Raw genomic sequence first — 14782 nt, 5'->3', positions numbered from 1 at the left:
CGTATTTCCTTCTACACTTTTATGTAGGTACATATGTATATACTATAAATACGCATGTATGTATGTAAACGATTTGTATATGCTTAGGTATGCACGTTTGTTATGTACTTATGATTTAATGCCAACACAAACGAATTGGCGTTCTGTTTTTTTTTGTTAATGGCTAAATGCGCCGTGGTAACTGCGAGATCGTATTTACAAACATGTGTATGTTATTACGACTATACACGTGCGAATGAGTGCGTGAATGCCCTGGCAGACTTGGAGAAGTGTTCCTTTGATTTATTTAATCAGAATTTTTACCAATTTGCCACAAAAGCATAAAGTGAAAAAAATAAAAATAAATCGGAAAACCCTACCAATATCATATTCATATGTACGAGTATGTATAACAAAAATAAAAACTCAATCAATTAGAGAATAAAAAAAAATTCAAATATAAAAAAAAAAACTAAATTGGAAAATAATAATAACACTAAAAAAGGATATAAACAAATATTTCAAAAACAAAATATTTAAATTATATGTACATATATGTAAAAAATTTAAATAAAAAACTTGAAATATTAAGTAATAAAAAATAAACGTAAAAGATTATAATAAAATGTTGTTAAATAAAAAATGTTACAATAAAAAAAATATATTTAATTTATTCTCTAATGCAAATAATAAATTAAAATAAATTTCAAAATCTCGTGTCTTTTTTAACAAAGAAAAATTATTAATGCAATAAAAATCCTCAACTGGACGCTCACCGTTGCTGTGTTTTTGTCAGGCTGAGAGAGCTGTCCACATATGGGGGCGTGGCAAAACCTGTGTTTAAAATGTATTCTTAGGGTCACAAAAAAACAAAAGTTTTACTTTATTAAATTTTCTATATTTCACAAAATTATTTGTATTTAGGAGAAACACTATATACGGGGTATTCCATACCATATCGACCACTTTTGGACCCGACCTCTTTAGATTTTGCTGAAACTTGTCCATCCTTTTCTACCCTTTGAAAAACATGTTTGAGAATTTTTTCAAAATTTTTTTGTCCAACTTCAAAAAAGTTATGAATTTTGCTATTTTTTGCTAAAAAATTGCTTTTTTATTTTCAAATAGCCATAACTTTTGTAGAAATTGACTTTTGGGGATCTTTTTTTAAATTTTTGTTTTTGAATAAACTTTTCGAAAAAATACACGTAAAAAATTAAACACGATCAACTATATAAAATAATCGGTTTTTTAAGTAAAATCGTAATTTTTTTTTGGAAGTTCGCCATTTTTTTTCCTTAAAAAATACTTCAAATAATTTGACAACTATCCCTGCTAATCCCGGAGTGAGCCGATTTTTTTTTTATTTATTTAAAAAAAAAAGAAAAAAAATTTTTTCCCTAAACTTTATTTCTATCATATAAAAAATATAATTTAGCGATTTTATGATTTCACAGAAACAATACAAAAAATTATTTATTAACAATACAACTATACCAAAAGTTAAAGAGATTAACAAACTGAGCATACTACTATACCAGTTCAAACAAACGGGCAGCACTTGTGCTGAGAAATGGCGAATCGTAGACATCTAACATCAGAATATTAAATACATAATAGGGACGTACACCGAACTCTTTGGGAAAAAATCCAATTTTCAATTTTAGAATTTTTTTTGATTTTAAAAACTTTACAAAAAATGATAAATAAAGAGCAAACGGTGCCTTATGGAAACGTCCAATTTTTAGGCAACTCCAGTTGCCACAAACGCCGATTCTGCGTTACCTGTATTGACTGGGATTTTACCCAACCAAACCCCAAAGGTAACACCCAAATTGTTTACAGCTCGAAGAAGCTGGAAGAAACTCTAGATTATTGGAAAATTAATAGTAGATAGATAAATTCTTTTGACGGCAAGGTATGCCTGACTTTGGATGACACAGATTAGTTTAAAAAGAGTGTGTATCAAATGTTAAAACAACTTTATATTGTATGAAATAAGTAGTTAGATGAAAGTCTATATTTATACTTTTTAAGACTATAATCGAAATCAGGCATAAGTTCACAAACTATATGTGTACTATATTCAGCTTTTTCCAACGGGGTTGTTACTTTGACAACACAAGTGTGGGATTGAGAATATGTGTGTACGTATGTACGTTCAATTTCAATGCTGCTATTGTCTAAGACCGAGTACATTCACATCTCTTCACAGAAGGTTTATAACATTAACTTTTTATAACTTCATCATTAATATGTATATGTATGTACAATCATATGCATAAATGTATAGTATTTATGTACATTTGTAAATATGTATTTTTATACATAAATTTGCTTACATACATCCACACACACTGCCATTCAACAAAATGTTCTGACTACATTCTGTTGTTTCTGACTCATTAAATATGTAAGGTAAAATACAAGAACAAAAACTATAAGTTTACCTTTTTGCCAAAGGCTATTTAGAAGAGATGACATACACATACCTACAAATGCATATGAAGTCATCTCAACATGTCCAAATACAAAATATGAACATAAGATTTATATACAGCTGCGAGAAATGAAATTGTAGTGGGTACCAACACTCTTAAATCCTCTTCAATTGTTAACAATTTTAAATTGTTTTTGATCTGATTGTGAAAGGTTTGTAAATAGAAAGAAATTCACATAGGCAGTATACGTTTTATTAAGTAAAACTTAATTCTACATGAAAATTAAGTGGAACAATAAAATAGCAGTGCATAGAAAAAGTTATCTTAAGTGATCGTTTAAAGATATCTTATGGTAATACGACCTTTATTTTTAGTCACATCTCTACAACTTCTCATTATAGATTCATATTCATATAATTTTCCACTCTTCAGTTAAAAATACATTTTTACATTATTAATCTGTGTGCAAATTTAAGACGACAGACACAGTTTTTTGCTATTTCATTCAATAAGGGTATTCACTTAATTTTTGAGTGAAATAGGGGCGTTACATATTGCAGAATATTATTTTGAAGCAATTGATATCAAATTCTTAAATAGTGCGAAATATATGTATATCAAAATGTATTTAACGAATCTACTACTATTTCATTTCTCGCAGCTGTATGTACACAAAAATACATATTTAGCACATGAGTGTACTTTTGATGCACAAAGATAAAAAATTACTATAGTAACAACCTTAGAAATTTGAACCCTAGTTTAGTTTTAAAAGATCATCAGCTAAATATATATGTATTTACATACACATAAACTAATCAACATTGACTGAGCTAATTCCAACAATAAAGAAAAGTAAAAAAAAAATAGATTAATTTATTTATATTTTGACATTAGCTGAAAAATGACAAACTAATATCATTATAAGTAGTATATGGGAGTTGGGATAGTATTAACTCCGTTTTATCTATTTTAACCAAGACTACATACAATTAACATGCACAGACTAATAAAATGCTTCCAGGATCATGGTTCCTCGCATACAATCCCCAATCATATGGAGTGTCATACTCCGAAGTCACTATAGTTTTCTATAAATAGCTTCTTGATTCGTCTATCGGAAAGTGAAAGAAGCAAAATAAATTTAACATTTTTTATATGGGCGTGGTTGTAGTCCGATTTCACCCATTTTCAAACTGTGATATAAGAATGTTAAAATGTTCGGTACATGAATTTGGTTGAAATCCGTCGAACATGTCCTGAGATATGTATGTAATCACCTAAAAAAGAGTACCGTTATATGGGGAGTGAGCGGTGTTATGATTTCATCCATTTTTGCACGGTAGGTAGAGGTTCTTATAGGATTTATCCTAATTGAATTTGGTTATTTTAGTTTGAATAGTTTGAGAGATATGTATGTATGTACATTAAACCTATTAGCGGCGGGAACACACTGGTGCTCTTTGCAACAACGATCCTCTTTCCCAAATTGCACTTTATATGTTTTCGTTTTGTGGCGTTATGTGAACGTGACAATGGTCCGATTACGTCCATATCTTCAATTTCCCTCAAGTTACAGCTTCCACGGATGGATGGACAGAGTCCTACTGATGTGCATTAGTCTCGTCATCCTAATCATATACATATGTATACATACATATATAACCCTATGTATATAGCAATTAGTTAGTCATACAAACAACCGCTAGGTGAACAAAAATATACTCTATACTCTACAACAACATATTGCAAGAGTGTAGAAATGTATAAAATATTAATAATTTGAATATTTAAGTTTACCGAACCCTGCTTTTAGAGTATTGAAGATGATTCTGTGCGAGCTATAGAATATAGCTACTATACAAACTTTCTTATTAGCTTTGCTGCAATCAAATTTACGTTTTTTCTTAATTTATCGCTGCTTACTTCCACAAAACAAAAAAAAGTTTTGAGTTTTGGTTCACAGTCCAAGGAATTGTTTTTACGTGTTCATGTTAATGTACATATTTTTTAATAACAGAGTGCTGTTAACAATTTCCTTAGAAACACTGGAGCTGTTAAAATACAATATACAGAACATATGTTACCAATGTGTAGTTCATTTACAATTTGAAAGTCATGGTTATTTTCGACAAGCTTTCCTAATACCAATTATGTACATATGTACATATGTACATATATACCAAGCGTAAAAAAATTTAATTGCAAAAACACACAACAATTCATTTTTCTATAAAACATCTACCATAAATATAAATACAGTACAAATATAGGTAAATAAAGTAGTTTTGTGCGTACTTGATCGTATACTGCCTTTTACCGCGTCCACCTTGCTGTGACAACAATTAAATAAACCGTTGTGAATGCACATACATATGTATGTATGTGTGCAGATATGTCCCATTGACTTCTACTATCTTCTTAAGCGTAGAATTTTAAATGCAAAATACTAATTACACACACAAGTTTATAAACATTTTATGCCAACTAACACACATATACATACATATATCCACTTATATAACCTATTATTTTAATCCACAAGACATTTTATTGAATATTTTAATGAGTTGCGAATCGTATACACAGAAGTACACAAAAACACACTAAATAACTTTTATACATCACTATACATACAAGCATACATTCACATGTGTTTAGGTATATTATGTGGCCTCTGTTTTCGAGAGCATTGACACTAAATAAAAATTTAGAGCGTTGAACTGCTCTTACAACAACAACAGAACAGTTCGACGCCTCCAATTTATCTAAAATTTATGTATGAGGCATTCCAACTTAATTGAATTATTATAAACCTACTTATGCCCTAATTTGTAGCTGTATTATGTACATAGGTATTTAGATGCAAAACCAAAAATTACCCACTGAACCCACTATTTTAGTTTGAGAGCAAAATAATTATTCAATTCGAGAGGAAGTAAAAATCTAACGCAATTGTGACAGGTCAAAACTTTGAAATTAAGGAAAAATGTATGTTTCCATTTACTTAGATCGTAAAACAACAGCACAAACTGCCAAACATTCTTCCCAGTTCAAAAACTTAAACTTAAAATATGAGCAAAACTTTCAACCAATCGATGCAAAAATCGCTCAAAAAAATAACAAATCAATAATAAACGAATGTACTTTGTTTGAGGTTGTAATTATACAAGTATTTTTAAAAACGTTCCAGGAAGTTTACCCCTTGGTGGCGCCATCTATATGTCGATTAGAGCGTTGGAATCTGCTATCTTTATCGATTGTCCAGTGAGAATTTCAAGACATTTCATCGATTGGAAAAGAAGTTATCGCGGCCAAAGCGTTAATACGGTATTCTACCTTGGAGTTTTGAAGCGTTTGGTGCACCGTATTCCCTTAAACGGATATAAAACCAAGTCAGTTCGGATTGCGTAGACTTTGTACAATTATTCCAAGACATTACACAAATTTTAAAGGTTGATTTGGGCTACCGAACTTGGCTGCTCTATTGCTGATTATATGATGATCACCTGATTTTCGACTGCATAGCAATCTGTAAACGCAGGCTGAGACCTCTAAAACGCTCAGCAAGTTCCTAGAATTTATCAGAGTACTGAACTTTTGTATTGTATTTCCATAATAAGAGGTTTGTGCAGAAAGTATAGCGAATTTTGTATATCTTAAGTGTGTATTCTCCCATATATTTTGCGCTTTTGCCAAAACACTTTAAATAGTCCCTTTTTTAATCTTGTTTAACTCCAATCGTAGCGTAGCGTTGTCTTTCATGGGCCTATTCACTTTTGGCAACATGTCATAGGGGGACAGGTGTGGAAGCTTAATGTGTTGTTTTTGACCAAATATTCATGCACAAACAACGATGCATGAGCAGGGGCGTTATCATGGTGCAAAAGCCAATTTCCTTTGCATTCGACATTGCAGCAGCTTTCATTGGGATAATTGAACTTTGGTTTCCACGATAAAACATTCATCACCAGGTGTGACCCTCTGGAGCAGGTCGAAGAGGAAACAAAACCCGTTGAAGCTTAAAAGTTGTCAAGAATTAATAATTAACATTTAAATGCCCGATCTTGCCAGCATAAGTTAGGGGTATGAATACCAACATAAGATAACGGGCTACGTGTGCTTGATTTTCGTTTTTTTTTTTAAATCCGCGCCGTTAGTTCTGCTTTCTTCAGACTGGGCAAGGAAGCAAAGCAAATGGGTCTGGCAGTGAACGAGGGCAAGACGAAATATCTCCTGTCATCAAACAAGCTGCCGAAAGCCATCGCGACTTGGCTCTCACGTCACTGTTGACAGTCATAACTTTGAAGTCGTAGATAATTTTGTCTATCTTCGAACCAGTGTAAACTCCACCAGCAATGTCAGCCTGCAAATCCAACGCAGGATATCTCTTGCCAACAGGTGCTACTTCGGACTGAATAGGCAATTGAGAAGTAAAGTCCTCCTCTACCAACAAAAACCAAACTCTATAATTCCCGTGTTGTTGTTTTAACGAGAATACTAATCCCCGTTTGGGTGGTAAAGACCATTTGTGTTGTCGTCGACGTCATCTAACGGTAGGCCCAGGAAACGAGCTGTTTCGACGGGGTCGGACCAGAGGGAGTAGGGTGTTAGATGTGTGGGGTTTGTGGGGCATGCAAAGAGGTGGTCAGTGTCATGCGGAGACTCATTGCATGCAGGACATACGTTAGGTATGTCAGGGTCTAGTCTGGATAAGTAGGAGTTTAACCTGCTACAGTATCCAGAACGAAGTTGCGCAAGGGTCCGTCGCGTTTCTCGCGGCAGCTGAAGCTCTTCATCTGCTATAGGTGGTGGTTTGACTCCAAGAACGCCATTCACGGGAAGGGAGTCGGTGAAGGTGTTGATGGCTCCACTGTGAATGGCGGTCAGTACCTGTCGAAAGTCAGTTGCGTCCGAAGTCCGGTCGGCGTACTGTACGATGTCATTGACGTAGTCCAGGAAGGACTTTTCGATGCTCATAGGAGGCTCCAGCAGGAACTGCTTGGAGAGGAGTTCATTATGCTCCTTAACTGGGAGCATAAGCGTCTAACTATGTAGATGATCGATGGGAGACATCAGAAGGCATCCCGTCGACTTGAGGATTTTGTTGCGGCTCTGTACTTTGGCGATAATCGCGGTCGTATGGGGAGAGAAGGAGCATAGAATATCGAGGGTTACACCTAAAATCTTAGGGTTATTAACAGTCGGAGTTTTGACGCCGTCGACTGCAATATTAAGTTCAAGTCTATACTCCTTCGTCCAATTCGTAAATATGGTCGCTGTGGATTTGGTGGGGGAAAGTGTTAAATCCCGTGCAGTGAAGAAACGAGAAAAGTCGGTGAGGTAGTTGTTTACCTTCGAACACATGCCATCGATTCCATTGCCCGATGTCAATATCGTACAGTCATCAGCGTACGAGGTTATGGAAACCCCCTCTGGTGGTTGAGAAAGTTTCGAGATATAGAAGTTAAACAGTAACGGGGAGTGGACACCACCATGGTTTTTTCAATGTCCTTCAGTAGCGTTGTGTGATTGACCGTGTCAAAAGCTTTTGACAGGTCCAACGCTACGAGGGTCGTTCTTTCGCAGGGTGGTTTCTGGTTGAGGCCATGAACTATCTGGGCGTTTATGACGCTAAGTGCTGTGGTGGTGCTGTGCACTTTTCGGAATCCATGCTGGTGGCTGGCTAGGCTCAAGTGGTGAGTGAAGGTCCGGAGTAACAAGGCCTGAAGTGTCTTCACTACTGGGGAAAGAGAGTTATCGGACGACGAATTCGCATCCTGCTATATGGTGTAGAGACTTGGACGACGATGAGTCAATGTTGCGAGTTTTCGCAAGAAAAGTTCTGCGAAGGATTTATGGTCCTTTGCGCGTTGGACACGGCGAATATCGCATTTGATGGAACGATGGGCTGTATGAGATATATGACAACATTGACATAGTTCAGCGAATTAAAAGACAGCGGCTACACTGGCTAGGTCATGTTGTCCGAATCGACGAAAACAATCCAGCTCTGAAAGTATTCGACGCAGGTCCCGCCGGGGAAAGCAGAGAAAGACCTCCACTCCGTTGGAAGGACCTTGGAATATCCAATTGGCGCCACGTAGCGAAAAGAAGAAAGGACTGGCGCGCTGTTAACTCGGCTATAATCACGAAAGCGGTGTATACGCCAGTAAAGAAGAACTTAAGATAAAAAAAAAAATAATAAGCAAAGCCTGAGTTCGGGTGCAACCGAACATTTTATACTCTTGCAACTTGCAGTAATCAAAGCCAGAGAAATAGCTTAAGGTGTAAAACGTCAACCAGAGGATCGGAATCCAAGGAATTTTATATATACATATACTATATAACTCATACACTTACCGACATATTCGACATAAGGCATCATTATACGTAGTATATGGGAGTAGAGGTAGTATAAAAAAGTCACAAAAGTTCGAAAATCTTTATATTATGTTTGTGGGGGCTCAGGGAGGTATTGACTTCATTCAACCCATTTTTGATATACTAAGACACTATTGTCAGGACTGGATTCTCTCTGAATATGAATATTGTGTATTCCACACATTGACCAACATTTACGGTAAAAAGTCAACTATAAATACTGAGGTCCACTTTTTCGGTACTTATTGAGCTTGAACAGTTTTGGATTGATTTGGGCGATTTTTGGTCATAGTGAATGAATGAAACGAAATTTAAATTTATGTTATATGAGAAATAGGCGTGGTTGTAGTCCGAGTTCGACCATTTTCGCACTGTGATATGGGAATATGAGAAGAATGTCATGTACTAAATTCAGTCAATTTACATATGAGATTTCACCAAATGATAAAGACCATGGAAGCAGAAAGTTTGATCAGCACAGACACACTTGGATTTTCGAATATGAGGTCCACATATTGTACATACAAATGTACATACAATATATACGTTTAAAATTCAAACCCTGCAGATTTGTGTATATGGATATGTCAAAAATCACTTCGAATATTAACGGGTATACATGAACAGAACGGACACTTATCTGTTAGTATTCTCTCGAAAACTACATAATTAAGGAAAAAATTATAACGCTATATGTGTGTTTGTATCACAATAATATGTAGTGAAAATATAATATTATAAACTTACTTTTAATATACATATGATTCGATATGCACTTAGGTATGTACATATTTACCTTGTTCTTTCTTTACCAAAAGTTGGACAAACCATATCGTGGATACGCATAACACACACTCACATGGATTATACCGACTGTATACAAACAATCAAAAGCAACATTGAGCGGAAGGGTGACAATTTAACGAAAACAGGAAAAAGGGGGAAGCAGCAAAGGTTGTCGGACTAAACAAAAACGTTGTTTTGTATTGCTCTTCAAAAAGGGAGTATAGGGCATGGCAGAAGAGAACCGCCATTTGCTGCTCCTTTAAACGTAAAAGCCCACCGATGTTACGGGCATACATATGTCCCGCAGTTACCTACGCTTTCAACCGACAATAACGCAACTACACATACACACACTAATTCACGATGTTGCATTGTCTAAATAAAACTCATCATATACAGGGATGCCATGGGAATGCACAATTTTTTGCAGCTAATTTTCAAAATATATAAGAAATTTAAAATTTATTTTGCAATCTTAATTTCGATATTAAAATATTATTGGATATAAAAATTTTAATTATATCTATTTGTTTCGGAATGTAGTTCCAAAAAATGATTCGCTTTGAAATATTCGCGCAATCTAGAATTATTTTCAAATAATTTCCAAACTTCGTGTAAACAGCAAATCACAAAATGGTAACTCTGTAAACAAACAAAACAAAAAGGGCAGAAATCATGCAAGGGACCAAAAACAACAAAAAAATTAATGAGAATGTAGGAGGAAGTGGAACTGAAGCCATCAGACAGTGCAGTTTCTGCAGGGCAAAGCTGTTGGTTCTGATGTGAACTCCATTGCACAAAGGGGAAACGAATTGGCAATGGAACGCACGACGACGCGAATTAGTCACCATCCACATCTCATATACAAGAAAACGCGTATTCTTGTTTGCCGTCCGTCCACCCGCTCATTCATCCACAATCTCTATGCTTCTCTCTCTCCAAGAACGAGAAAAAGCATTTCTATGGCGCGTTTTCGTTGCTGTCTAGCTGCTGTTTTTTTTTTAATATATACATATAAATGCATATATTTATGTATATGTATTTACATATATATATATATGTTTTGTCTGTAGCAGGGGCCATCTATGCTATTACGCGAATATGTACACACGCACAATTGTTATAATATAATAAACACTAGTATTACAGCAGAAACCGGGGTGCATTGATAATGCCGCAAACAGCGTCGGTATAGTTTAGAATGCGAAATCAAATATATATGTATATATATATATATATATATATATATATAGCTACTTAAACAAACTAGCTTTAAGCACTAAAATTTAGTAACTTCCTGGGTTATTAATATTCTTTCATTATTTGATAAACACGAGCTAACCGAAGTTTAGGTTTGTTTCAACAGTTTTTATTTTGTATTAAACAGAATTTCTGCGTGTATGTGTATTTGTGCAAGTATTATAGATACACGATTTTTTACTAACAAAGTAATGAAAACAAAAACTTATCTTCACCTCCCAAAGCATATGTATGTATATATGTATATCACACACAGTAATTCACTTCCGCCTTAGTTTGGTACATTTTTCACATGTTAAAACTATACACTTTTATGGATAATTGTATAAATTTATTAGGAACAGTAATGATATAAAATTTGACAAACCTGAGAACTTCGCTATGACCATGTCAATATATATATGACTTCTAGGGAATACTACTATAGGGCAGCCACCTTAGGCTACAATTAGAAATGCAAAGTTTTTAAACGTGTGTTGCGCCAGTAATCAATGCCTACGATCCGTTGTTTTGCAGTTGTTTGAGTTGGAACAGACGAAGTAGCACACAAGGCAGGGCGATTTTTACTCGCGTCGCTTTTTAGCGAATTCTCTCGTCTACTATGGCTGAATGACGCAAAGACGAATGCTAGAACAAAAACTTTATACTCAGCACTTTGTATTTGCTTTTTTTATATCAAAGTTTTGTCGTTTATTTCTCTTAGTTCGATGTAAAAAAGTCTCAATTTGTAAAATGCATTGTTTGAATTTATAAATTCTACACTTTTCCTTAAATTTAATTTACAAATATTACTTTAAAACAGTGCCCACGCGCGAACAAACTACGTTGTAATCATAGATTTAACTGCAACAGCTACTAAACAAAAACTGAAAGAGGAATAGAACCGAAACATTCAAGCAGCGCCATTAATACGGAAATATTCAGCGTTGTATTTTTTCAAATTAGAGTTACCTCACTTGCAGACCTAATTGGCACATGTGCTCATGATAATAATTCTTAACATATAACAACGGTATATATACATTTTTGCTTTCATCATTTTATTAATTCCAAATGTTTATTTAGATCTAATTCAGGCAATACTACAAATTTTGAGATTTTAGTAAAATTTAATAGAAGTAAGATACCAGTTAGATCTAATAGATTTTAATATAGTGTAGAAGGCAAATGTCGAATCTCTTTTTAAAGCTTAAGCTATGTGTAAATTAGATTTTTTTGTTATAGATGGGGGGAATAAGATTAGTACACTGTAAAAAGAATTTAAATATTTCTGTGACAAAAGGATTTCAAAATTATATCAATCAAAATTATTACCAAATGCTCATGCGACATTGAACCCTTTTCTGGTTAGGTAAATTATAATATATATTCGCAAAAATATTGAAATGATTAGAAAAAACGTATATTTTATCGTTCCAAATATTGTTAGCTCGCCGAAATAACAGCCCTTGGCGAGATAAACTGTGGTTAATTTCGAGAAATACTTTCCTTTGCTATCAGTACTATTAATCGCACTGAAAATGAAGGCTTCACCATATTCAAAAGGTATTACAAAAAATGAAAAAGGCCTTCACTGATCTTCACCGATTTTAATACTAGTTGATATAAATCAGTCCGCTATTTCCTGTGATTTATAATTAATTCTGAATTAAAGAAGAAGTACAAAATAAATGAAGAGATTCAGACAGCCATTTACACATGTACTTTTCTTTCCATCTATATTGGATAGAACATAAAATAAATTTTAAGCGTGCAGACTTGTTGTAAATAGTTCCATTGTTCCAGTTAATATAATCGATTATCGAGTGTCGGCTGTAATGTCAAAACAAAAAGTGTAAATAATCTGAATTAAATAATAAAAATATCCAAAAAATATAGTTTTACAACATGTCCCACGCGGAACATAATGAGTATATATTGTGATAAAATTAGTAATAAAGAATTATTGATATATATTTTAATTGTAGGATTAAAATAATGGCGAAAGCTATAGTTTGTGAGGACTGTAGCTTGATTGGTGACATCACCATTTCACCTGGATGTGTAATTCACCCCAGTGCTACCATAATTGCGGAAGCTGGACCTATTGTGTTAGGTGAAAATTGTATAGTGGAAGAGTACTCCACAATTGCATTCCGTCTGCCAACAGATAACAAAATTGATCCAGCAGTTGAAGTGCGAACTTTAAACATTGGAGCAAATAATGTTTTTGAAGTGGGTAGCAGAGTGGAAGCATGTCACATTGGAGAAAAGAATGTGTTTGAGAGCAAGTGCTACGTGGGGCCTTGCGTCTTCGTTTCGAGCGGCTGTATTATTGGTGCTGGTGTAAGATTAGTTTCGGAGCAGAAACTTCCTGAAAATACTGTGATTTATGGTCGAAATTGCTTACAGAGAGAGGCCATCGATAAACATGGGGTAAAAATGCATATACTTTATTTTTGAAAGTGTTAATGTGTGTAAACTTTTGCAAACTAATTTTATTCTCTGTAAACGATGATTTCGTTCGAAAGTATAACGATAAACATACATATTAACACTTTCATAAAATAAAAATTTCAAATAATAAAAAATAATTTTTATTTTATATATTCTAATTTAGTCACAAACCCTCCAGATTGATTTTCTAAGAAAAGTATTACCTAACTATCATCATCTACGGAAACCAAATTATGATCCGAAAAAAATGCGCATTGCTACTTAATTAGATTATTTATTTAAAATTTTTATAAATAAGCTTATACACATGAATAAAAACTAAATATGTACGTATTACATTACCACAGGTTTATTATTTGTTTCAATATACGTTTTAACTTCTGACTCGAACGTGCTGATAGTATGATCACAAAGGGATTCTAAATCATCTAAGCCTCGTTTTAAAATGTCAATAGCTCTGTTTTGATTAGATTGTATCCGAAAATGCATTTTGCTTTCAGTTGGATGAGGAATAGTGTAACCGCAAAAATCAACATCCGGATATCTGCTTATGATAGTTTTTAGAGCATTGCCTAAAGTATGTCCCTCGTTTTGGAACACAAATGTGCGTGAGCCTTCGCCGCTATTTTCATCACCAGCAACCTGTTAAAAAGTGATTTATTTTATTTTATACATTGAATCAAAAATAATACGTACTTCTGCTAACGCGCCCATTTTTTATTTTGATTTCTTTACTGAGACGTTAAACAACACGAGGAAGGTAAACCAAAAATAATAGAAGTGTTAATGTTTCGATGAAAGAATTTTATTTTATCGATATTTTTAACGAGGGTAACCATATGTTCAGAAAGCAGCTTATACAATTGAAATATTAGGGTGGTTATAGTTTAAAATATATATTTGTCATTAATTATTATCAGATGGAAATTAAATTAATTATTGTTTTAATTATATATAATTTTTACATTGATGCAATTGCTTTAATGAACACAGTACATATATAAAATTGCTTTGATATTTTATTTGTATAATCTAATTTGTTATAAGAGGGAAAGATTGAATTGCATATCAGCGAACTGTTACGTGCACGAAAACGCAGTTCTTTCGTTTTTCTTCTTCGTCACTTCGCCCGCAAAAAGTCGATTTGGGAGACAAAAGGATTCGTGTGTAAACTGGCACCGTGCATACAGCCTCCCATATCGATTTGTGAAGAATTGTGTACTCGATACCTACAAAATGTATCGAAAATTTGTAAACAGTTTCGTATCCCATCCGTATAAAGCCATGTAAACAAAGTATTTTCACAATGACTACAAAACAAGTTAATTTTTCTTCGAACAAGGAATTGGAGGTAATTGAGTACCCAGCGAAAGTGGTGAATGTGGACAAAATGGTGGAGACATTAGGTGGGATAGTTAATATCTCCCAGGTGGGTGTTTATGTGAATAAGGATATAAATTTGTAGGATTAGCATTGTCATAATATCATTATTAATT

The 14782-nt window shown here is 33.9% G+C and overlaps 2 protein-coding genes across 3 annotated transcripts; one reads left to right on the top strand and one right to left on the bottom strand.

Moving 5' to 3' along the window:
* Positions 1-8070: 8070 nt before the first annotated feature.
* On the bottom strand, positions 8071-14139 carry LOC105223113 (probable DNA-directed RNA polymerases I and III subunit RPAC2). Its single transcript, XM_011200777.4, has 3 exons — positions 13983-14139; positions 13629-13928; positions 8071-12662 (listed from the first exon to the last, which is right to left on the bottom strand). The coding sequence occupies exons 1-3, from the start codon at positions 13998-14000 to the stop codon at positions 12636-12638; spliced, it is 345 nt and encodes a 114-aa protein (XP_011199079.3). The 5' UTR covers positions 14001-14139; the 3' UTR covers positions 8071-12635.
* Positions 12611-13615, top strand: LOC105223202 (dynactin subunit 6). Of its 2 annotated transcripts, none has more exons than XM_011200887.4 (3): positions 12611-12760; positions 12818-13265; positions 13450-13615. In XM_011200887.4, the coding sequence occupies exons 1-3, from the start codon at positions 12738-12740 to the stop codon at positions 13549-13551; spliced, it is 573 nt and encodes a 190-aa protein (XP_011199189.1). In that variant the 5' UTR covers positions 12611-12737; the 3' UTR covers positions 13552-13615. The 2 variants fall into 2 exon arrangements, with proteins under 2 accessions (XP_011199189.1, XP_049318199.1); XM_049462242.1 differs by having other exon boundaries at positions 12653-12684.
* Positions 14140-14782: the final 643 nt, after the last annotated feature.

This window comes from Bactrocera dorsalis, unplaced genomic scaffold (assembly GCF_023373825.1).
Source record: "Bactrocera dorsalis isolate Fly_Bdor unplaced genomic scaffold, ASM2337382v1 BdCtg361, whole genome shotgun sequence".
In the NCBI taxonomy this organism is placed as follows: Eukaryota; Metazoa; Arthropoda; class Insecta; order Diptera; family Tephritidae; genus Bactrocera; species Bactrocera dorsalis.
The sequence above is the reverse complement of the archived record's forward strand: the minus strand, read 5'-3'. Positions and strand labels throughout refer to the sequence as shown.